Below are 26,320 nucleotides of genomic sequence, written 5' to 3' on the forward strand. Positions count from 1 at the left end.
GCTGGCACTACAGTGTTCCTAGCACTTGAGGATGTTAAGGTCCTCCAACAACTGCTCTGCAGAGTGGCTCAGGTTCTGGACATTAAAGCACAAAAGTTGACAGAAGAGAGAGACTCTGTGGCTCTATCATCACCTTTTAGTCCCTCATGAGTTGCCTTGTCACTCATAAAAATAATTGTGAGCAACAATAAGACATTGTGGCAGACCCCTATCTCCATTATGCTAAATGCTAAACATAATGGCTACGTCTAGACTGGCCCCAAATTCCGAAAAAGGGATGCAAATCAGGTAAGTCAGCATAGGGAAATCCGCGGGGGATTTAAATATCCCCCGCAGATTTAAATAAACATGGCCGCCGCTTTTTTTCCGGCTTGGGGAAAAGCCGGAAAAAAAGCGTCTTGAAGGTAGGAATAAGAGATCCTCCGGAAAAGGGCTTTATTCCGGAGGATCGCGCCAGTCTAGATGCTTTTTTTCCGGCTTTTCCCCAAGCCGGAAAAAAAGCGGCGGACATGTTTATTTAAATCCGCGGGGGATATTTAAATCCCCTGCGGATTTCCCTATGCTGACTTACCTGATTTGCATCCCTTTTCCGGAATTTGGGGCCAGTCTAGACGTAACCAATGAGAGGTGTTATTTTGTCTCCTCCCGCAATGTAAACTTTTATATACACACCCATCCCTGGACTCCCTTGTTGTGGGTGTAGCAAATCACCAGGAATGACAAGGTTACCAGGGACCTTCCCCTAAATACAGGGAAGCTAAGAGACTCAATCTATTTGGGAAGAAGATCTATTCTATGGATGGCCTGCAACTGTTTCGCTAACCAACAGGCCTGAGGGATTTCAACGTATTTATAAAGAAAATAACAAATGGTTTCTCTGACCTCCATCATTCCCTCACTAGATTTAGCAAACCAATATGCCACCCATGACTTAAAGGATGTGTGCTACCACATATTGATAATGGAAATACTTCCAGTTTGTGGTAAACAAGACACAGTATCAATTTATGGTCCTCCCATTTGACCTGTCATCAGCACCTTAAGTTTTCACCAAATGTATGGCAGTCGTAGTAGCGTTTCTATGCAGAAACCAAATTTAGGTGTACTCATGTCTTGATAATTGGCTGACCAAATGGCATTCCAGGCAACAGGTGCAGGTTCACCTCATATTTATCAGAAACATGTTCAACAACCTGGGCCTCCTCATAAACAAAGTCCATACTGTCCCCCGTCCAGAGGTTAAAATTCATAGGGGCAATTCTGGACTTAACTCAAGCCAGAGCATTCCTACCAGAGTAACGGTTCCATACTTTGTCAAGTATTATTTGAAGTCACAGAAAGTTTTCCAACACCACAGCAAGGAACTGTCTCAAGCTCCTAGTGCACATGGTAGCGTGTACGTACAAAGTGCAGCATGCCAGACTAAGGCTCTGACTGCTCCAGTCATGGTTAGCATAGGATATTAACCAACCTAAGACAAATTGGACAGAGCAGTGACTCTCCCAGAATCAATACAAGACTTCCTTCTAAGGTGGCTTAACCCCTGGGAGGTATGTGCAGGGGTCCCTTTCATCAACTCTCAGCCTTTCATTTCTCTAGTTATGGATGCTTCTGATTTGGGTAGGGGTGCCCACCTTGTGGGACTTAGGACCAAGGTCTGTGGTCACAAGAGAGCCTAGCTTTTCACATCAACATCAGGGAGCTCAGGGCAGAGAGGTGTGCATGTCAGATTTTCGGGGTTCACCTACCAGGTCAATATGTGTCAGTTATGGTAAACAACATAACCTCCATGTTCATTTTGACCAACAGGGGTGTATGAGCCTCTCCCCTGTGCCAAGAAGCTCTAAAGCTCTGAGAATACAGTATACAACATTCAGTACAACTACAGGCATTGTACCTCCCCGCCGCATACAATGAATTGGCAGATCACCTCCTCAGGTCCTTCAGTAGACACGATAGGAAGTGTCAGCAGTTCTGCTTCTTCCAAAGCCACAGCCTGGGCTCCGCTCCTCCTTTATGGGCAAGGTCCCGTCCTTTATGTGTTTCCATCTATTCTGCTCTTCCACAAGGTCAAGAGGCAGTGAGCACAAGTAATAATAATAGCTCCAGCACGGCCTTATCAGCTGTGGTACATGTTGCTCCTAGATATGTCAGTGGATATACCAGTTACACTATCATTCTTTCCACACCTCTTGACACAAGATCACAGTTGCCTTCAGCACCCAAACCTTCAGTCCCTACACCTCACAGCTTGAAAGCTCCCTGGTTAAACCCCACAGAGCTCACCTGTTCAGACCATGTCAGACACATTTTGCACAGCAGCAGAAAGTTGTTGACCAGTGTGATGCATTTAGCTAATTGGTGGAGGTTCTCAATCTGGGCTGCTCAGCATCATTCCCCTCCTACATTGGCCCTAATACCTCCCATTTTGGACTAGCTCTTTCACCTAAATCAGGAAGGTCTTTTCCTTCCTTCAATAAGGGTGCATTTGGTGGCCATCTCTGAGTTTCACCCAGGTTTGGATGGATGTTCAGTGTTTACAAACCCCCTGATTACTCACTCCCTTAAAGGTTTGGGCAGACTTTATCTGCACATACATCAGCCTGTTCCAGTCTGGGTCCTTAATCTAGTCCTTTCTAGACTCATGGTCCTGCCCTTTGAACCCTTAGCAAACTGTTCACTCTTATATCTCTCCTATAAGGTGGCCTTTTTGGTGACCATAACTTCAACCGGTAGAGTATCCAAACTGAGAGCCCTAATATAAAAAACACCCTACACTGTGTTCTATAAGGACAAATTCCAGATTAGGCCTCATCTGGCTTTTCTTCCAAAAGTAGTGTCATAGTTTCATTTGAAGCAAGACATTTTCCTGCCTGTGTTCTGTCCCAAGCTACATTTTACTCTTAGGGTGTGTGTACACAACAGGGCTTAACTAGAAATAAGCAACGCAAATTGAACTACATCAATTGCATAGCTTATTTTGAAATAGCTTATTTCAAGTTTTGGTGCTGTCTACACAGCACTTATTTATTCAAAATAGAGCACTCTTTTCCCAACTTCCTTTACTCCTCATAAAATGAGGGTTACAGGAAGCAGAGTAAGAAGTCTTCCAGCTTGACAGTATTTTGACATTATGTCAAAATAACTACTAGCTGTGTAGACATGGGCTATGTTATTTTGAAATAATGCTAGTTATTTCAAAATAATGTTGCTGTGTAGACATAGCTTAGAGAGCAGAAACTGCACTCCTGCAATGTCTGTAGGGTTCTAGCCTTCTACACTGAGAGAACTAAACCATTCTGTAAATCTGTCCAACTTTTGCAGATTGGATGAAGAGCCAGCTATTGTCTACACAATGCATCTCATCATGGATCATGTCTATGAGTGCTAGAGACTAATGGGTGTTCCTGTACTTTCAATCACAGCTCATTCTACCAGGGCATAAGATTCTTCTATTGCCTTTCTGGTCCAAGGCCCCATTCTCAAAATCTATAGTGCCACTACATGGTCCTTGATCTGTACATTCACATTACAAAGCAAGCCAGGGATGATGCCTCTTTTGGATGAGCGATCTTTCAATCAGTGGTTAGCTCTGACTCCATCTCCTCACCTTCTGCTTGTGAATTACCTAATTGGAATACACATAAACAAGAACTTGAAGAAGAGAAAATGGTTATGTACTTTCTCATAAATGTCCTTATTTGAGATGCGTTGTTTATATCTGTTCCAATACCCACCCTCCTTCCCCTCTGTCAGAATAACCAGCAAGAAGGAACCGAGAACAAGACAGGTTAGTAGGGCTCTATATTGGGTGCCATGGAGGCATGATTCCAAGGGGCACTGTCATGAGGTGGTTATTTTCAGCCTCCTCTGAGGCAGGGAGATAGGCCTTTAAGGCACCTCAAAGAATGTTCTATCCCATGTGTCTCTTTCCCTATGGCTCAGGGTCTATGGTTACACCCTGCCTTGGGCTACTTCTTACTCTACTCTCAACCATTAGCTTCTTCTTCAGTTTCTTCCAGGATGGCAGCTTCTCCCACCATTCCTCGCTGACTGTCCTCCATGATTTGACCCTCCATAGCTCTTCCTGCAGAGCTCTGGCAGAAGTGTCTTCCTCCATGGTGGTCAGCCCTGATTGAGTTGCTCCACTGACCTTTATTCCTATCTTCCAGTTGGAGCATGCCCAGAAGGGCTGTGGGGTAGGGTTCTCTCAGCCAGGTAGTTCAGTCATCAGTGGAATTCATGGTCAGCTACCATCCGGTTTCTGAGTGCTACGTTCTAAGATATTTTGAGTTGGGTGGGTAGAGTGGTTGCACATATGACCAGATGAATTACACCCATGCAACATCACAAACTTTCAGCCACTAGTTCTATTTAAAGTTTGTATTTTGCTACATTAGCATTTAAGATGACATTTTCTTCAAAAGTCCATATTATAATATATTCATCAGCGATGTCCGGGGGTAAAATTGGCAGACACTACTCCAATTTTCATTTTTTAAAATTTGTTTTCCTTTGATTATAGTACAGTACAACTGCTTGGAAACATTTATTAGTTGTGCATATGTTTCTGCTTTCCAAAAATGTGTTTAAATCTAGAATCCATGAGATAAATGTCATATCAGTGTTGAGTTCCATCTCCGTTTTCTCCCCACTTCAATTTAAGAATTACATTAGGGGACGTCTGTGGCAAAACAGGAAACAGAATCTGGATCTTCTGAGTCCTTGTCTGTTCCATGTTCCCCACACTGTGTAGGCACAGATCACGCCACACCTCATACCCCATTGCCTGAACCCACTTGTAGTTAGAAAAAGTTTGTGAACTCACTGTAAGTATCCTCCCTGGGGTTGGTGCTGGACTGGAAGACATCCTGGAAACTGGCTTCAGCATCATGACCAGCTTCTGGCTCTCAGGGATCTGTGGCTGGCTACTCTCCTCCTCATCCTCCTCCGCCACCACACTGTCATGCATGCTGATGCCAGACATGTCTTGGCCACACTCCATGACCACACTAGGGAAGCTGGCTGTGCCCTCCCAAATGGCATCCCGCTGCTTGTCATAGTGATGTATGTGAAGTCCTGCCCAAGAGTGTTCATTCAGCTCCTTCACCTTATGGTAGGACTACTTCAGCTCCTTGACCTTGTCTTGTCATTGCTGGGCATCCCTGGAATATACTTTAGCCATCAGGCAGCCTGAAATCTTTCCATAAATATTGGCATTCCTCTTGCTGGTTCAGGGCTCAGAGAGGATGGACTCATCTCCCCATGCCTCAGTGAGGTCCAAGAGAACCTGGGAAACTACACACTGGTGCTCTTCTGTGCCCCTGGGAACTGGCACCTGTATGAGCAGAAGTACTCAAAGTCATCACTATGTTCCTAGCATTGTTGGAAGTCATCTCCATGTGTGCTGTGGTGTGCTGCTGACTCTGAAAGTACTCGCAATGCTGGCCACACGAGAAATACCTTTTCTGATTTACCTGGGGCTTTTTGAGTTTTCCAGGAGAGCAGTAGAGGTACAGAGCAATCAGAGCGAGGAAGTGCAGGAGGGCTCCCAAAGGGCAATAGCTTCAACTTTTGGTCAACACTGTATCTATACTACCATAAATTTGGCCATGCAAAATTGGGAATAGTGTTACTTCTCGTGAAAAGCAGGAGTACTGAAATCAACTTTAGTGGCTCCTAAGTGTGACACAACAGGTTTGATAGTGTGGGCGCATCACTTAGAAAATCAAAATTCAATGTAGGGTCTTAGTGGAGACTAGGCCTTGGATACTTACCTATGTGTGGAAAAGTTTAAGGCACACACATTTTAGCTTTAACTTTTTGTGCCTATGAATGTATAAGATTGGGAGAATAATTTCTACAAATCTTCATGGAAATATATTGCAATATTCTATCGGCATTTGTAAGTATTTTGATAAATTAAGGTGAAAGTTATACCTAGGATTGTGACCCTGATTAATGCCATTGTGTTATACGACCTTTGGCAGAGCCACTGTCAAGAGCATCTCCAGCAGCGATGCCAGTTCCCCATCATATTGGCTAACTGGATTTCTGTGATTGCTAAGCAGCTGGCCGTGATGGGAAAAAAATGGGTGGATAACCAGCTGAGTGACAGTGGGCATGGGCTGGGATTCTGGAACCAAGATGGACCATAGGTCCATCTGGTCCATTTTTATCCCCTAGTGGGAAAAGGATTTACATGGGTAGTTGAGAGAGGTTGGACTCTGTTTTGGGGCTCACAACTGGATGTTGCTTGCATTTGTATTTCTTACTTATTTTACATTTTCAAGGCATTTCTAATTGATTTTGTGCCCTTGTTTGCAGTGGAGTTTCTGTTTCTGATTTTGTGCAATGCTGTTTGATCTTGGATCCAAACTTTTAATCAACACAAAACCCCCACTTCCATTGAAATCAATGGCCACAGAATTGTGCCTCGTGTGAAAAGTTTTGAGGTTATATTTCACCTGCTAATGATTTTGCATATGCAAGCCATTGTTTGTTTAAGAGGACAACATAATTATATGAAGCTGTTTATCTACTATATATTTGAGAGAGTTTATCTGCCTGTCTGTCCATCTGTTGTTCAAGAATTCTTCCTAAATGGTAAGACCAAGGACTACCAAATTTGAAATACAGCTTCCTTTTATCGTAACTTAAAGCAAGGTAAGGGTTTGGTTGTGCCAGGAAAATGAGATGTGCCTGAAGTGCAATTGCTTATCAGAAAAACACACAGAAAACAGACAGAATCACCAGGAAGATAAAAGGGACTGACTAGGGGTACACCCCCTGTGTGCAGGACTGCCCCAGCCTTGAGCCTCCCACCCCTCAAAACCGTTTAGAGAGGGGTGGCGCTGAAGCTCCTCCCCTGCTTCATACAGGAATATTGCTGGCTGTTCCTCTTCATCAAATAGGAAGGAGAAAGTGCACAGTTTGCTGCATTCCTCAATCTGACTGGGAACGCAGGACAGATGAAACTGGACCTGCCCCTCCCCTCCCCCAGCTGTGCCTGCTTAAGCTGCAGTGGCCATGGAGAGGTGCTTCTCACCTGGCCCCAAACTGCTGCAGCGAGAGAGGGCTGGGGTAGTCCTCTCTCCCCAGGCAGCCTGCATACTGAATCCCTCATTCCTAGTCTCATGCCAGAACAATGATTTAAATGAAGAAAAACAAATCGGCTACGTCTAGACTACATCCTTTTGTCGTAAAGGGGATATAAATTAGACGTATCACAATTGCTAATGAAGCGGGGATTTAAATCTCCCCCGCTTCATTAGCATAAAAATGGCTGCCGCTTTTTTTCGTCACGGAGCTTTGCCGGAAAAAAGCGCCTGTCTAGATGCTGATCTTGTGGAAAATAAAGCCTTTTCCGAAAGATCCCTTATCCCTTATTTCATAGATTTAAATTCCCGCTTTATTAGCAATTGCGATACGTCTAATTTACATCCCTTTTACGAAAAAGGGATGTAGTCTAGACATAGCCATCTTGTTTGAGTTAAGTATCCTGTGTGTGTGAGTGTGTGTGTGTGTGTGTGTGTACACATACACACACACACACATAAATTCACACATGTTTTCTTATTTGTTTCTAGGAAAAATATTCAGATGTTTCCAGTCGGCTAAATGAAACTACTTACATTATTGAAAATTTTCAAAACAGAATAAATGAATTAAATGGATTAGCAGAGACAAAGCAAAGACAAATGGAAACAACAGAGGAATCTCTTATAGAGTTGAGGTAAAAATTTCCATTTCTATAAAAGATTTTTAAAATGTAGTTTTTATGTTATCTTTACAGAATTATTTATAGCAAATCTAATGCAGTTTTATCAATAATTCAAAAGTATTTTGTTTGATTATTCTTTGTGGGTTTTGTGCATTTGTAGAAGACATTCATGATAAATTGTCTGCCTGGTAAATGGTATTTCAGGCATCAGGACTATTTTCCAAAATCTAATAATATCCATGGTCAGTTGCATCTTTAATTAATGGAGGATTTTTTTGTATTCTGGTTTTTCTCTGTTTCAAAAAATGTGGACCTACGCTTACTGTGACTGATGAATCTTGAAAATAATCTCCAAGGGTCCTATCCAGCTGAAAATACCTGTAGCCTGGTAGGCCGTGCAAGCCTTGGAGAGCCATATATGATGATTGCACAGCAGGCTTACTCTTCTCTAGGATAAAGGTGAGCCTGCTGTGCAATGTCAAAGAGAAAATAGCTCTGTGCTGTTACTGTTGAATTGCAAAGCTACTTACAGGATGGGGAAACTTGTGAAAAAAGAGTGTCTTGTCACCACACACTGTAGCTCCTTTTCTGCAATCACATTTACTTCCATTTGCTGGTGCTACATATTCCCAGCTGCCTGGGATTGGCTTCTTCCAAACTGTGATTCAAGCAGATGGATTCCACTGAACTTAGTGTTCAGACCTTTAGACCTCTGTTGAACTCCAAAAATATGGATGATCAGTGCTCAGAACCCCTCTTGTTTCCAAGGATCTCACATCCATGATTGACACTGACATCCATTTGATTTGTTTCATGCATTGGGATATTGTATTCCAAACTCTTTCTTTGGTTCTCGCCAAGAATCTTTAAAAGCAGTGAAAGATTGTAGTGCTTGTTCAGTCACTTTCAGTCTCTGATTCTGAATAGTTAATTAATCCAGCACTCCTTCTGCTGAGGGATTCCTCAACAATTTTTCCTATTCCCCCTCTTTAAAAAGACCATCAATTTTGAAATATAGTAAAGAATACTTTTCATACTTCTTGAGCCTCTGCATTTCAGGTATACCATCTCATTCTAGAGATCTGAAGCCATTCCACTTCCAAGACTTGGATCCAAAGGATTAAAGTTGCTTGTTCCTCCATCTAACTTTTTTCATTCTGCCCTGCACAAAGATCATACACCACAAGTAGAATTCCTCCCCCATGTGAATTGCTGGAAAGCTAGGACTGTACAACTATTTTCCTCTATGATCATTGGAGCATACAGACTGGCTACGTCTAGACTGGCATGATTTTCTGCAAATGCTTTTAACAGAAAAGTTTTCCGTTAAAAGCATTTGCAGAAAAGAGCGTCTAGATTGGCACGGATGCTTTTCCGCAAAAGCACTTTTTGTGGAAAAGCGTCCGTGCCAATCTAGACGTGCTTTTCCACAAAAAAGCCCTGATCACCATTTTTGCGATCAGGGCTTTTTTGCGCAAAACAAATCTCAGCTGTTTACACTGGCCCTTTTGCGCAAAAGTTTTTTGCCCCAAAGGGAGCAGCATAGTATTTCTGCAAGAAGCACTGATTTCAGACAGTAGGAAGTCAGTGTTCTTGCGGAAATTCAACCGGCCAGTGTAGACAGCTGGCAAGTTTTTCCGCAAAAGCAATTGCTTTTGCGGAAAAACTTGCCAGTCTAGACACAGCCACTGTGTTTAGAAAAGGGGTGGGAAAAAGGAAAGGAAAGGGTTCTTTCGCATTACTTGCTACTTCTTGCTGATTGTTATTTCCTGTCAGTGAGGATTAGTGGTGAGAATATGAAGAAAAAAGGAATATTAATTTATTTTATAAATTTATAAATTTATTTTATTCTATTAATGTTTCTAATAATCTGTCCCACTAGTTGGCATTTTATGTGCATATCTTAAAGAAGCCTTTTCCTGGAACAAATTCCTATTATTTTCTGGGTGGTAAACCTAGAATAATGTTAAACATGCTAATCTATTTGGATTGTATTCTCTACCTTTGGGTGGAATGGCTTTAGTGTCTGTTATACAGCTTTGGAAGAACCTTTCTGGAAGTTGGCAGGAAGGGCTAACAAAGTATTCCCAGCATTCTCTTCAAAACACTTGAACTGATGCCATCTATGAGGAGAATGATTAACTCATCTGTGAGAATTACTCTACATCTATACTGCTTCCCTCTTGCGGAAGAGGAAATGCAAATGGAGTGCTCATTAGCATATGTTGGGCTCTCATTTGCATATTCTCTTCCAATCATTTTTGTGGAAGAGGTTTGAGGAATAAGGGTTCTTGCGCAAAAGGGGATTTATAAAAAGGCTCCGTCTACACAGCGGTTTTTTGTGCAAAAACCTCTTCTGCAAAAAGGATTGAAAGAGAAAATGCAAATGAGAGCGTGACATATGCTAATGAGTGCTCCATTTGCATTTCCTCTTCCGCAAGAGGGAAGCAGTGTAGCGCCTTAGTGTAGATATTGACAAAATTAATGCAAATATCAGGTAAGAAACTTTACTTTTTGGTCTGGATCAGTTTGCTAGAACCAGTAACAAAAGATGATAATTCAAATACCTCAGTAGATATTTAATCTGTTCATCAGCAGACCCATGATATGGAAGTTGCTGTTTCTATGAAGAAGCCATTCATACTTTAGGGAAACAGCTGGAGACAACATCCTTTGATTCCAGGTGTTGATTCCTGCCTGGCTTGGTGGAGAAACTGGTGACATGAGGTTCCTGCTGCTGCCTTCACGCATGGCTATTGCTTACTTTCTAGCTTACTCCATCAGAGATTTCTCTGATCTCCTCTCCCACTTATTAAAAAGTGAAACCCTAATGTGACAGGTTCCTGGGCGTGAGCACCCGCCCCTCACCGGGGCAAGGCCCTGAGAGCCCCCGGCCTGTCTCAGTTTCCCCCAAGAGGCGGCTTTATGGGCGCAAGATCCTCGCACTCCAGTCTGAGGACAGGGCCCTGCGAGCACACTGCCTACTCAGTACATGGGGCAGAAGTACCTCAAGGGGGCTTTGGCCCTCCAGTCAGAGTCCTAGGAGGGTCCGAGGTCAACAATAACGGCCTGTGGGGCTGATGAAAGGGCGGAATGCCACAGGTACTGGCTGCACATGACGAGGGAGGAAGGGGTTTAGGGGAACCCGGGCCCTCCCTCTCCACTGGGTCCCAACCCAGGGCCCTAAGGGTGTGGGTTCTTCACCCCTACATGGCTGACAGGGATCCAACCCGAAGTTCGCCAGCCCACGGGTGCCAAAAGTGCTCTGCCCTCGGCTGTTTCCTAATTCCCTCTGGCTGCCCAGGTTCGCAGGGGGGTTCCCCGGATCTTACTGCCATTCTGCCTTCCTGCTCAGACCTGGCATGGCCGCTGCCACCCAGGATCCATGGAGTACTCCTCTGCGAGGTCTTGGGGGAGCCCCTTTGGCTGCCCAGGTGAGGGCTCAACTCTTTGCTCCCCTCCCGGCTCTCTCCTGGGCCCGATTTAAATGGCCCACTGCCGGGCATCCCTCCATTAAGGCATACGCCGGCCGCGTGGCGGGCTGCCATTTCCGCAGGCTGCGGCTGCCTGACGGATGCACAGTCCTAAAACCCGCAGGCCACTGGGGGTAAAGAGGAGCAAGTTTTATCATGGAGGATATCCTCAAGGAATCCATTTTGAAGCACTTGGAAGAGAGGAAAGTGATCAGGAATAGTCAACATGGATTCACGAAGGCCAAGTCATGGCTGACCAAGCTGATTAGCTTCCATGATGAGTTAACTGGCTCTGTGGACATGGGGAAGTCAGTGGATGGGATATAATTTGACTTTAGCAAAGCTTTTGATACTGTCTCCAACAATATTCTTGCCAACAAGGAAGTATGGGTTGGATAAATGGACTGTAAGGTGGATAGAAAGTTGACTAGATTGTTGGGCCCAACAGGTAGTGATCAATGGCTTGATGTCTGGTTAGTGGTGAGTTTCAAGTAGAGTGCCCCAAGGATCAGTTCTAGGGCCACTTTTGTTCAACATCTTTATTAGTGATCTGGATGAAGGGATAAATTGTACCTTCAGCAAGTTTGTGGATGACACTCAGCTAAGGGAAGAGATAGATATATTGTAGGGTAGGGATAGGGCCCAGAGTGACCTAGACAAATTGGAGGATTGGGCAAAAAGAAATCTGATAGGGTTCAGCAAGGACAAGTGCAGAGTCCTGAATTTGGGATGGAAGAATCCCAAGCATTGTTACAGGCTGGGGACCGACTGGCTAATTAGCAGTTCAGCAGAAAAGGACCTAAGGATTACAATGGATGAGAAGCAGGATATAAGTCAACAGTGTGTCTTTGTAGCCAAAAGGGCTAATGGCATATTAGGGTGCATTAGGAGCAGCACTTCCAACAAATCTAGGTAAGTTATAATTCCCCTTTATTCGGCATTGGTGAAGCCACACCTGGAGTATTGCATCCAGTTCTGGGCCCCCCATTATAGAAAGGATGTGGACGCATTAGAGAGGGTCCAGCAGAGGGCAACCAAAATGATTAGGGGGCTGGAACACATGACAAGGAGAGGCTGAGGGATTTGGGCTCTTTTAGTCTGCAGAAGAGAAGAATGAGGGGGGATTTGATAGCAGCCCTCTACTTCCTGAAGTGGAAGTTCCAAAGAGAGGCTGTTCTCAGTAGTGATGGATGACAGAATGAGGAGCAATGGTCTCAGGTTACAGTGGGGGAGGTCTAGGTTGGATAGTAGAAAAAACTGTTTCACTAGAAGGGTGGTGAAGTACTGGAATGAGTTACCTAGGGAGGTGGTGGACTCTGGATTCCTAGGGGGTTTTAAATCCTTGCTTGACAAAGTCCTAGCTTGGATGATTTAATTAGTGTTTGTCCTGCTTTGGGCAGGGGCCTGGACTCAATGACCTCCTGAGGTCTCTTCCAGCCCTAGGATTCTATGATTGGATTAGTGGGGAATAGCCAACACTTGGTGTCCTAAGGGAACTGGGTGTGCGAGTACTTGATCATGTTGGAACTTTTCACTTCCCTGTGCTTAACAGCCTACATAATGTGCCTGGGACATGAGAAGAAGGAAATGAGAGCAAAGGGGACTCATGCTTGCAAGCTGCATCTCACACAAGTATAATTTTAAAGGAAAACTTTCCATGGGAGGGGAAAATGATCCTTTCCAAGGAAAACTGATATTTTTAAAGTAGAAGCTGTTTTTGAAGTTGCAGAGAGTTTTAAATGTTAGTAGTCTGATGGGGTTAGATTAGTAGGCAGAGTACATGCAAGGCATTCAAAATAACATAAGTGTGTGTGTGTGTGTGTGTGTGTGTGTGTGTGTGTGTGTGTATAATCACATGGTTTTAAATGCTTTTCCAAATGGATCTTAACATATATGAAATTAATCTTTCTGTCTAAAGTAAAATTAAATATGAAACTAAATAAAGTAAGACTAAAAATCAATTTTAAATGTTTTCTTTTGAAGGAAAAATTTTAGTGCTGTTAGTTCTAAGCAGGAGAAAAAGCAGATGATAGTGGATTACTTCAAAAATGAATTAGAAAAATATGAGAAGAAAATACAGCACGAGGAAAAAACATATGGAGAATTACTGTGGACTAGACAGAAAAATTTGGAAGATATGAAGGTGGGTACTATTAGAACGATTTTTTTTAACAGAAGCAAAATGGAATGGAATCACTTAAAGCTGGCTACTTGCTGATGTCTTTTAAATACTTTAGCACAATTTTATTAAATGTCCAGTATATAAGAACACAATCTTCTTGGCAATAAACAAGTAATACTCCTATTGAAGACCATTGCTATTTTTCTGTGTTAGAACTATAGGATCTGGTCCTGACATTCTTAAATGACTTCCTTTAGGAAAAGTATATCGTTCTTAATTTGATATTGTATGTTTGTGTTAAGAGTTTCCCATTCTATTTTACTGACCTCTATTGTACAAGTAATAAATACTCTAAATCTTTTTATCACTTTATAAATTGGAAGGCAACAGATATTCCATAATGGCATCTTCTATGTGAAATTTGACTGGAGCACTGATGCTGTATTTGGCACAAACAGATGGACCCCCTGAGCCCGTGTAGAGTTAATTGCAAAATCAGGGCCTACTGAAGCAGAAGTTTAGAAAATACAGTTGCTTTAACCACAAAACTCTTATGAAAGATCAGCTACTATAAAATTCCCTAAATTCTATGTTGAAGAATTATTCTCACATTTTAACTTTTTTGTCTAAGAAAGAAAAATTGCATAGTGTTTCTTTTGTTTCATTGGTGTTTCATTTCTGTTGTGCTATGCATACAAATAATATTAAATTACTTATATGGTTCTAAGAAGATTGATAGATTAATATTTCTTCAATTATGTTTAAAACAATAATAGACTACAAGTTGACCTCTCTAAACTAGGAGTCCCTGATCTGGCAACATCTGTGGTCCAACATGATCATGGGTGTTCCGGGACCAAAGAGCCCCATAGGCTATGAGTCAGGCACTAGGAGGGGCTGGGAGCCTGGCCAGGAGCTGAAGCAGGGCTGGTGAGAGCACACCCAGCAGCCTGGCCTGGGCTGTCACACATGAGCTGAGCAAGGTGGGCGGCAGGCAGCCTGAGCGGGGCTAGCGGCAGCAGGGCAGGCAGCTGAAGCAGGACTGATGGCTGGGAGCATGACGACAGTGGAGCGAACAGCCTGGCCAGGTGGCTAGTGGTCCAGCAAGAGCCAGTGATAGCAAGGTGGGCAGCATGACTGAGGCAGGCAAGAAGACTGGAGACGGCGGTAGTGGGGCCAGTAGCCCAAGCAGGGCCAGCAGCTGGGAGCCCTGCCAGTGACAGAGAGACTGGCAGCCCAACAAGGACCAGCGAGACTGGCAGCCCAGCAAGGGCCAGTGGCTGAGAGACCAGCGGCTGAGAGACCAGCTAGGATCGGCAGCAGTGGGGCTGGCAGCCCAAGCAGGGTGAACTGCAACAGGGCCACGAGCCCATTTGAGGCTAGAAGCAAAGCTGGTCCAGGGGACCAGCGGCAGTGGTAGGGGTGGGCAGAATTGACCATCAAACTCCCTCGTTCAGAACCAGTCAGGTCCCAAGGGTACTATACCAGGGAGATCCAGCCTGTAATAAAATTTGACAGAATTTTAAAAACATGTTGATTGTATTCATCACCGTTATAGCTGTTGTTTAATTTTTACACTTCACTTAGACTAGGCATTGAAAATAGTCTAATTGCTTCTCTAGTCTAATTGCTTCTATCATCATAAATACTCAGTTTCACTTTCCAGCTTTGATGTACTAGAAAGTGGTACTATGTAGTGTTTTGATTGCAAATATTTCAGGGAACTGTTTAAATCAAAGTAATCATTCAAAGTTTCATTCAAATACAGGGAAGGCTTTGTTATCCAGCACTCATGGGGAATGGGGATTGCCAGTTAATTGAATGTACCGCATAACAAAGCTTATTGCTCTGCCCCCTCCCACTACTGGCAGATATGGCTCCCAGCTGCTTGAGGCAAGCTGAGGGGGAAGGATGCACCTGCTGATGACATCAGCTGATAGTGTCATCTGTCAAAAGCCCTGAAACGGCCGGCTGGATGTAAGGCGTGTGCACCTGACGATACAGTGGTATTGTGGCTGGGGGGATGCAGGTTAGCAAAGTTTTCTGGTTAGCAGGATGCCAGATAGCAAAACTTTCGCTGTATTACTAAAACAATTTATGAAATATTTCAGTTAACATTGGACCTGTTTCTCTCCTGCCTTTTCACATCGTGCGGGCATTTGCACATGTGAAAAGTAATATGCGTGAATATGAAATATCAGTGCACTCCACTTTCAACAGTAGCAGTAGTGATTTGTGCTCACTTTGTATTCGTACATTGTTGTTTCTACAAAGCCTGTGTTGATCAGAACTCACAAGAGAATGAACATAGATACATCAGTAGATTTAAAAGTTGAAGCTTTTCAGCTTCATTAACAGTTAACTTTAATGGGGGAGAGTGCTAAATCTCCCAATACCAGGCATTTACTTGGGTTCACAGTGCAATGTGAAATAGACTTCATGGCAAATAATAAATATTCAGGTTTGCCCCTCTTCCGCCTAACCCCTGGGGTTCAACTTCTGTTTCTGCCCTATTGATTGCTTGCAAATCCAGGCATCCACCTTATTTGTGATGTCTCCTGAAAACTACTCTTAGGAAAGATTTGGCTCATATTTTTCAACTATACTATTAGTTTCCATTTACAATGTTAGGAGCCCCAGCCTGGACCCTTTTGGGAATCAAACCCCTCCATAACTCCAGATGTTGACATACCATTTGTTGGACAGGCCTATGCCCCACACAAGCTAACTTTCCTCCATTGTGCAGTAAATGGATGTCTTTCCAGATAGCTATTATCCCTTTGTACTGCAAAAGGCCTGGCTTTTACAGGCAAACTTGTTCATAGATTATAAGGTTAGAGGAATCACTCTGATCATCTAGCCTGAACTGCATAACACAGGGCATCTGGGCATTCTCTTAAATCTGTTTTGATCCTTCACTTATGCTTGATCAATCAAACTTAATTTAACTTGTATGTCTGCCAATTCCAATGCATGCCTGGAACTGTCTCTTGATGTCCCAGGCACAACTTCATTGACTCTAAAAGCTCTGGAAAGCCACATCAAATGCTTCCTTGCATAGCATTATTTCTGCCCTTCAAGAACATACTTTTGGCAAAGCTTTTGCTGATTCAAAAGATCTGTACAGTTATGGGGGTGTAGCATCTTTCTGTCTGCCACATCTGGACCACCCTTTTCAGGATTCTTTAAAAGAATCTCCTAACACACTAGCAAATCCTGCTAAGTAGCTGAGGCTGAAACTGTTCCTCGTGAAACTCTCCCTAAAGCCCATCATGTCTGAATGCCTCCATCACCCCTGGGAACTTCAGCATCTCCCAGGGCTTCTTTGGAGATAAAACAAGCAAAGAAAGTGTCCATCTCCTGAGAGAAGAAAAAGAGAAAGTTCATCTCTTAGAACTGTTTCTGAGGAGACCTTGTGCCTTAGAATGGGTACCTCTGAGGCACCATCAGGCATCGGCACTAGTCTCAGTACCATCTAAAAAGACATCTCAGGGTAAATCTGCCAGTAAGAAATTATTAAAGTTATCTTCACTGGCACCATCAAGGAACTCAGACTCTTCAAATCCAATGACACGAGAAAGTCCACGTCAGTGGTACTGTCTATTACTGACTCATATGGAGCCATTTCTTACCTCCCTCATCTCCTCCGATAGCTTGGACTGCATATACTTGGCGATAGAGAAACCACCTTCTCAGCTCCTTTGGCACCAGCTGCTATTCCCTATCTATTCCTAACGAGGCATCTAGTACTGCCCTCAGACTAGGCTGTACATTATCAAAGTTCTCCTGAAAACTTGAGGTTTCTCTCACAGGAGGAATTCTTCATTTTGGAGGAACTAGAGTTCTTCTTTCCTATGAGAGTTTACCACCAATACCTCTGTGCCTACAACCCACCTCTTCTCTTCAGGTTTCAACAAGTGTTCAGTCCTCTGGCACTTACCCATAGAGCTATCTACGTGCTGCAATCTCACTTAGCATTTAAGATACCAATGTCTACTGCCCCTCCTTTAGACTGGGAATTATACTGGAATTTAAAAGTTTTCAATTCTCTGATGCCTCAAGAAGCATACCTTAACAAGGACGTGAGACGCTGCCATGTGTCCATTGAATACAAATTCCTCTGGGGTCTCTTCTCTTACCTACCCACCTTTTCAGTGGGACTGTTGGGATCCCTGGGGGACCAATCTTGTAGAGCTTCTTCCCTGAAGAGACCATGTGTAGAAGTTCTCCAGTCACCTCCAGTCATCAGTGCTTCATAATTCCCTGTTATAGAAGGAAGATCAGGGGGTTCCACTGCCACTTCCAGAGGAGGAGATACCATTTCTCCCTTACATATGTCCCACCATCCTGTGGTGAGGACACCACCATACCAACACCATCGTGTTATGCAGACAATTTTAGGCAATTTCATGATATGCTTGCAGTATCTCTTAAAATTTTGACAGGGGAGATGCAAGAGTCCCAGCACTGTCTTATGGATATTCTTTGCATTGGTCCATGTGAGGAAATAGCACCACCCATTAATGAGGCACTCTTATATGCAGCCCATACCAGTTAATTTGTGGAAAACAACTGTCATCTAGGGTGACAAGATGGCAAATGTGAAAAACCAGGAGAGGTGTTGGAGGGTAACAGACACCTAAATAAGACAAAGCCCCAAATATTTTGACTGTCCCTGTAATATTAGGACATCTCGTCACCCTACTTTCATCCTCGCATCTACATGGAAAATAGGCAGACAAAGATATACCAGTCAGTGGGATTGACTATTTCTTCTCACAGCCCACTCTGAATTCCCAGTGGTGGATGAGTTTAATGAAAAATTGTCATATTAGAATTCAAGATACTATGCAAGGGAGAATATGAGAATAGCAAAAAAGGACACTGGACTTAAGAAAGCTCAGAGAAATAGAAGGCAAGGTACCATAGAAAGACCAATTGGAAAGAAAAAAAAATCAATGGGGTCTAGCAGTTCCTAAAAGATGTAAACAGGTAGCTCAAAGTCAAGATCTTCTGGTACAGAATAAAGATAAGAAGAGCCATAGGAGGCCAATGTGGCTTCACAAGGGAGCTTTTTAGCTATCTCAAAACCAACAGGGATACATACAGGAAATGAAAGGAGGCACATGTCACCAAAGATGTATAGAGGGAATAGTGTGAGTGGGTAAGCACAAAATCAAGAAAATCAAGAAAGCCCAGGCAAGGAATGAGATACAGTTAATGTTAGAGACAAGAAGAAGGGGTTCTTTAGAAAAATATTTCAGACAAAAAAGAAAGATCCGGGATGATGTGGGTTTGCTGCTAAGTGGAGATGATGAGCTGGTAACAACAGATGATAGTAAGGCAGAACTGCTAAATGTCTGCTTGATGCTATTAGCCAAGATGGGCAGGGATGATGTCCCTAGCCTCTGTTTGTCGGAAGCTGGAATTGGATGACAGGGGATGGATCATTTGAAGACTGCCTGTTCTGATCATTCTCCCAAGACATCTCTCATTGGCCACTGTCAGAAAACAAAATACTGGGTCAGATGGACCATTGGTTTGTTCCTGTATGGCCATTTTTATTATGCCTACTTTGCTTCAGTCTTATCACAAGAAATAATGTGATTGGATAACTAGCAAAGTTACCATAGACAATAAAAGGGGAAAGAATCATAGAACTGGAAGAGACCTCAGAAGGTCATCAAGTCCAGCCCCCTGCTCTAGGCAGGACCAATTCCAACTAAATCAACCTGGCCAGGGCTTTGTCAAGCCGAGACTTAAACACCTCTAGGGATGGAGACTCCACTACTTCCCTAGGTAACCCATTCCAGTGCTTCACCACCCTCCTAGTGAAATAGTTTTTCCTAATATCCAACCTGGACCTCTCCCACCACAACTTGAGACCATTGCTCCTTGTTCTGCCATCTGTCACTACTGAGAACAGCCTCTCTCCATCTCTTTGGAACCTCCCTTCAGGAAGTTGAAGGCTGCTATCAAATCCCCCCTCACTCTTCGCTTCTGCAGACTAAACAGACCCAAGTCCCTCAGCCTCTCCTCATAAGTCATATGCTCCAGCCCCCTAATCATTTTGGTTGCCCTCCGCTGGACCCTCTCCAATGCGTCCACATCCTTTTTGTAGTGGGGGGCCCAGAACTGGACACAATACTCCAGATGCAGCCTCACCAAAGCCGAATAAAGGCGAATGATGACATCTCTGGATCTGTTGGCAATGCTCCTCTTAATGCAACCTAATATGCCATTAGCCTTCTTGGCTACAAGGGCACACTGTTGACTCATATCTAGCTTCTCATCCACTGTAACCCCCAGGTCCTTTTCTGCAGAACTACTACTTAACCGGTTGGTCCCCAGCTTGTAACTATGCTTGGGATTCTTCCGTCCCAAGTGCAGGACTTTACACTTGTCCTTGTTGAACCTCATCAGATTTCTTGTGGCCCAATCCTCCAATTTGTCTAAGTCATTCTGTACCCTATCTCTGCCCTTAAGTGTATCTACCTCTCCCCCCAGCTTAGTGTCATCCACAAACTTGCTGAGGGTGCAATCCATCCCCTCATCCAGATCATTAATAAAGATATTGAACAAAACCGGTCCTAGAACCGAACCTTGGGGCACTCCGCTAAAAACCGACCGCCATCCTGACATCGAGCCATTGATCACTACCCGCTGGGCCCAGCCTTCTATCCATCTTTCTATCCATCTTACTGTCCATTTATCCAATCCACAATCTCTTAACTTGCTGGCAAGAATATTGTGGGAGACCGTATCAAAAGCCTTGCTAAAGTCAAGGTATATAACATCCACTGACTTCCCCATGGTGGCTGGGAGCAGTGAGGATTCCCTGCTGCCTGCTGAGGCAGGGAGAGGTGGGGATTCCTGTGGCAATGGGAGGCTGCAAGAATCCCCCTGCCATTTTCAGTGGCTGGGTGCTGCAGGGGTTTCTTACCACCTGGAGCAGTGGGAATACCCCACAGCTCTTTGTCTCTTCAGGTGGCAGAAGCTCCCAGCAAATGCTGGCTGAAGTCACAGAGGTCTTTGGAAATCACGAAATCCATGACCAAATTTCAGCCTTAACTATGATGCCTTGTCTGAGTCAATGGGATTGGTTTACTGCCCGTAACATTTAAGATGCATATGTTCATGTTGCTGTGCTCCCTGCCACAAATATTTTCTGTGGTTTGTTGCCAATTCAAAATGTTACCAATATCTTGTCCTCCCCTTCAGACTTTGGATGGTTCCCATCATCTAGAAGGAGAGTAGAAGTTGGGGCACTCATGACTTACTGCCTTCTACTGTGACAAGTTCACATTGTAATCAAATCCTTGGTTTACCATACAAGTTTCTTCAACATCCATATCAATAAGAATATCCATCTGCTAGTATTCTTCCCAAAACATCACTCTTCCGGAGAAGAGACAAGCCTTCACACTGTAAATGTTTGGAGGGTATCAGCCTTCTGTCTGAACAGACTAAATGCTTTGAGATTTCTCCTAGGCTGTTGATATTCTTTTCTGAAAGACTGAAAAGACAATCAATCTCCTTTCAAAGATTATCTACGTGGATTTCAGATTGCATCATAGTCTGTTATTAAGTCACTGGCATACAACCACCTCACCAGAGTGTCAGCAAATTCCGTCAGGGCTCAGTCCATTTCTTGTTACCTCTTCCATGATGTTCCCATCACTGAAATGTACATGGTCACAGATTAGAATCAGGGAATCATAGGGTTGGAAGAGACCTCAGGAGCTCATCAAGTACAACCCCTTGCTAAAAGCAGGACCAATCGCAACTAAATCATCCCAGCCAGAGCTTTGTCAAGCCAGGACTTAAAAACCCCTAGGGATGGAGAGTCCACCACTTCCCTAGGTAACTCATTTCAAAGTTTCACCACCCTCCTAGTAAAATAGTTTTTCCTAATATCCAACCTAGACCTTCCCCATTGCTCCTCCCTGAGACCATTGCTCCTCGTTCTGTCATCTGTCACTACTGAGAACAGCCTTTCTCCATCCTCCTTGGAATCCCCCTTCAGGTAGTTGAAAGCTGCTATCAAATCTTCCCTCATTCTTCTCTTCTGTAGATTAAATAAGGTCAAATCCCTCAGCCTCTCCTCATAAGTGCTCCAACCCCCTAATCATTTTTGTTGCCCTCCACTGGACCTTTTCCAATTTTTCCACATCCTTTTCTGTAGTGGGGGCCCCAGAATTCAACGCTGCTATACTCCAGATATGACCTTACCAGTGCTGAATAAAGGGCAATTAATCACTTCCCTGGATCTGCTGGCAATGCTCCTCTTAATGAACTCCGATATGCCATGCGCCTTCTTGGCTACAAGGACACACTATTGACTCATATCCAGCTTCTTATCCACTGTAATCCTGAGGTCTTTTTCTGTCAAACTGCTGGTTAGCCAGTCGTTCCTCAGCCTGGCTTAGGATTCCATCCCAAATTCAGGACTGCAATTGTTCTTGTTGAGCCTCATCAGATTTCTTTAGGCCCAACCCTTCAATTTGTCCAGGTCACTCTGGACCCTATCTCTACCTTCCAGTATATCTATGTCTCACCGTTAGTGTCATCTGTGAACTTGCTGAGGGTGAAATCCATCCGCTCATCCAGGTCATTAATAAAGATGTTGAACGAAACCGTCCTCAGAACCAACCTTTGGGACACACTGCTTGATACCAACTGCCAAGCAGACATCAAGTTGTCTATCACTACCCATTGAGCCCGACAATCTGGGCAGCTTTCTATCTGCTTTACGATCCATTTATTCAAGCTTGGTCTTAAATTGACTTGTTCTCCAAATATTACACTACTCTGCCTGCAGCTGACACTGATGCAACTTTTGATGAGCTGTCTTCTGCACCATCTTGGATACCCCCCTCCCCACACCCATCTCCACAATGAGATACTGCTCAGGAATCTTCTACTGTGGCGTACTCATAAGGAAATCATGACAGGGTAAACCAGGCCTTGAACCTTCTTGATGGAGGCCCTGTGGGCCTGACACACCCTGCCCCAGAAAAGGGACAAGTTCTCCAGGTTGCTGAAGCAGCTGTGGAGGAACTGGCTAATCAGGGACCAGGAAGACCTACTAGCTGCAAAGCAAAGCAGCAGTCAATTGCAGGGCAGAGCTCAAGGAGAGGAGACCAAGGGTGACTGGCTAGCTGAGGGAGTGTCAGCACCAGGGAGAATTCCAAGTGGAGAGCTGGATAGAGACTGTGGACTATGATGAGACTGATGAACTTTGATAAAGCCCTGAGCTAGGGGCAAGGAGTTGTCTCCAGAAGGAGAGTTCTTCAAGATATTTTCTCCCTGTGAGTGCTTCACTTATTGCACTCCTTCTCTACTGTGGAGTCTCTAATTCTGGAATTGAGAAGGAACCGGAGCAACAGAGGATCCTATGTGCCTAACTCTGAAGCACGAGGCCATGTGATATTTAGGCACAGATCCATGAATACTACTAATCCCAATCTCTGATTGATAGCACATAAATGTATGCATATCCTACAATGGAGCAACCACAAAGTCAAAACATCTCAAAGAACTTAAGTTATTGAAAGGTAAGTATTCTCTCCTTGTGGTGAGTGTGTTAGGAAATACTGAAGGAAAAACTAAATCAGATGAAAATGTATGCTGAATTATATAAAATATAATAGTTTTCTTTTATGATCTCTTTTAAGGTGCATCTACACAGCAGGGCTTAACTCGAAATAAGCTACACAAATTGAGCTACATCAATGGCGTAGTTTATTTCGAAATAGCTTATTTTGAAATTGGGAGTGTCTACACAGCACTTATTTTGAAATAGAGCACTCTTTCTCTGACTTCCCTAACTTCTTGTACAATGATGGTTACAGGAGTCGGAGTAAGAAGTCCTCCAGGTTGACAGTATTTCAACATTATTTCAAAATGCACTAAGTTATTTCGAATTAATGTTGCTGTATAGACGTACCCTTAGAGATCTGTTTAGGTCATCTTGTTTTTCTTCCAGCCTTGTCTTTCAGTGCTAGGAGTTACCTTTTGGACAGTCATCATATATTATTAAAAAACAATATTAATCAACATTAAATTTTAAAAGATGCATTGTTGCATATACATGTGAACATGGGAGTTACATTTCAGTACATGTGTCAAAAGATGGAGGATATTTTTAAAAAAGCTGCAGAGAGGTACAACTCCCTGTAGGCTATTTTGTGTGTGTGTGCAGGGTAAGGGCAACAAATCGTCTGGCTATAAAATTGTCTTTAATTAGTTGACTCAGTGGCTTCCAACAGTGTGCTACACTGATATGTGGGAGTCCCATGTTACAAGATCTCACTCCCTACTCATGGGTAGACTTAGGATATTGTGAATGTGACTTACATGGTGTCCTGTGGGGAGTACTGACAGTATTACCCAAATAACTATCCTGCTTGTCTGATTTTATTATAGGGAAGTTATATATCTCCCTTCCTAATGAATATGCTTAACTGGAGTCTGGATGCCAAGGTGGTAATAACATTTTGAGTGAGAATGGAAGGATGAAAAGGGGGAGAGGCAATGGGAATTTAAAAAAATAGATGTGTTTGACTACTCACTGAGAGGGAACTCATATGGCAAAAAGAATCAGCAACCCAACTGTAAATGTAGACTAAATAGATTAATACTATTGCAACAGTCACAATTATGACATAAGAAATGGGAACAATTATGCTTCATGTGATGCCTGATAGCAAAGGTTGTGCTTAACCTTTTCACTCAGAAACTTTTGAAAAAACTTTTGGTCTTTGTCCTTTTCTTAAATTATAAGAAATGCTCTTCTGCATTTTTTGAGTTATCAGTGTATATAGCTGGAGTAAAAGTATACTTTGTGAAATTTTGTTTCCCTACAGAGAATTAAAATGCATCAAGGATTTTGAAACTTGATCTATTAAAATCCTTCTTAAAGAGTGTACCCATGACTATATTGTGAGGGGGAGAAGGGGGAGAGAATGGCTGGAAATAAACCAAGTTATGCACACTTGAAAATTACATACTGGGTATGCACAGAACTGCACTTTGCTGAGTCTAAAAGTTTACACGCCTGGAGATGCAGTCTGTTTTTTTCCAGAAGTGCACACCCTTTTCAAAGTGTGTTAATGGGCACCTGGTGGCCTTTAGGATTTCTAGTAGCTTAAATGTCTATGCCACCTTAATTCCTTAAGACAAGTTAGGCATCTGTACTGATTTAAGAACTTAGAGGTATGAGTGCTTACAATGCCTTAAACCCTTACAGCAGCAACCAAGTGGGGGTTGTTAGCATTTGAAAATAATTGTTTTTATAATACTAAAATCAGAAACATTAAATGCAAAAGAAAACTATATATTCATGAAAGATTCAGTTTTATTTGAAAGAAATAGGAAATTCAAAAACTTGTTCCTGCAGTAATATTAATTTAGTCATATTATCAGTATGCACGTATTCTATTCTTCTTTATCTAACTGAATATGTAAATTGGTATGTTGCTGTTTATGTTATTAAATATGTAACATAAAACACACAGGATATCTAATATGGCTGCTTTAACTTAATTATAGCAACTTTGAAATTATTATTTTCTGACCGTGTGTTAAATTTAATGATGTAACGTTATAATTATTATTGTAGCACTTGAGCCTCAAACTGCATTGGAGATAGGGTACCTGGTTCTCTGAGGCATTCTGCTTCTGCTAAATGAGTACATACCAGATTGTCACATCTCATGCTGGTACAAATGGACAGGTGCCTAAACTGGAAGGTGGTAGAATTTTATTTTTATTTACCACTTTTCCTTTTATTTACCAGTCTCTCTCTCTCTCTCAACAAACAAACAAACAAACAAACAAAATTGCTGGCGTCTCAAACTCCAGCACCTACCTTCTAGCATGGGGAGAGAGCATGAAATAATAAGGCCTGCAGTTTAATTTTGGCTCGGAGAATAACTTTACAAAGCTTACTCTTTTGCAGACCCAATAGGAATGTCCATATGTAAACATTGTACTTTATTGTTAACGAGTATGGTGATCACCGTTGAACATTGATTGGTTTCTTGTAAATACCACTATGTGGTGTCTGAATTATTATAGTAGTTCTCCATTCTGAGAACGGGAAATAAAGGTGGAATGTCTCATATAACAGTTTGTTGTAATAAGGGCTAGCAAATACTGATCATTACATGGAGAGCCCTGTAACACATGCATAGTTGGGCCATATTTTCTTCTTTGATAAGATAACGAGCCTTGTGGATAAGGGAGAAGCGGTGGATGTCATATACCTAGACTTTAGTAAGGCATTTGATACGGTCTCGCATGATATTCTTATTGATAAACTAGGCAAATATAACTTAGATAGGGCCACGATAAGGTGGGTGCATAATTGGCTGGATAACCGTAGTCAGAGAGTTGTTGTTAACGGTTCTAAATCCTGCTGGAAAGGGATAACAAGTGGAGTTCCTCAAGGGTCTGTTTTGGGACCCGTACTGTTCAATATCTTCATCAATGATGTAGATATTGGGATAGAGAGTATGCTTATTAAGTTTGCAGATGATACCAAACTGGGTGGGGTTGCAACTTCTTTGGAGGATAGGGACATAATTCAAAATGACCTTAGCAAGTTAGAGAAATGGTCAGAGGTAAACAGGATGAGGTTTAATAAAGAGAAATGCAAAGTGCTCCACTTAGGAAGGAACAATCAGTTCCATACATACAAGATGGGAAGCGACTATCTAGGAAGGAGCATGGCGGAAAGGGATCTAGGGGTTGAATATGAGTCAACCACAAGTTGAATATGAGTCAACAGTGTGATGCTGTTGCAAAAAAAGCAAATATGATTCTAGGTTGTATCAACAGGTGTGTTGTAAGCAAAACTCGTGAAGTCATTCTGCCGCTCTACTCTGCACTAGTTAGGCCTCAGCTGGAGTACTGTGTCCAGTTCTGGGCGCCACATTTCAAGAAAGATGTGGAGAAATTGGAAAGGGTACAGAGAAGAGCGACAAGAATGATTAAAGG

At 42.9% G+C, this 26,320-nt stretch overlaps 1 protein-coding gene across 1 annotated transcript in view; it reads left to right on the forward strand.

The window, feature by feature from the left end:
* The window catches only part of CCDC178 (coiled-coil domain containing 178), a 367,301-nt gene that overhangs the window by 134,753 nt on the left and 206,228 nt on the right, over positions 1 to 26,320 (forward strand). Inside the window, exons 14-15 of the mRNA XM_075920758.1 lie at positions 7,590 to 7,735; positions 13,180 to 13,339. Of these exons, the coding sequence (XP_075776873.1) occupies positions 7,590 to 7,735; positions 13,180 to 13,339 (306 nt within the window). The remainder of the gene's footprint in view (positions 1 to 7,589; positions 7,736 to 13,179; positions 13,340 to 26,320) is intronic.

The sequence above is a fragment of the Pelodiscus sinensis genome, chromosome 2, assembly GCF_049634645.1.
Source record: "Pelodiscus sinensis isolate JC-2024 chromosome 2, ASM4963464v1, whole genome shotgun sequence".
Classification (NCBI taxonomy): Eukaryota; Metazoa; Chordata; order Testudines; family Trionychidae; genus Pelodiscus; species Pelodiscus sinensis.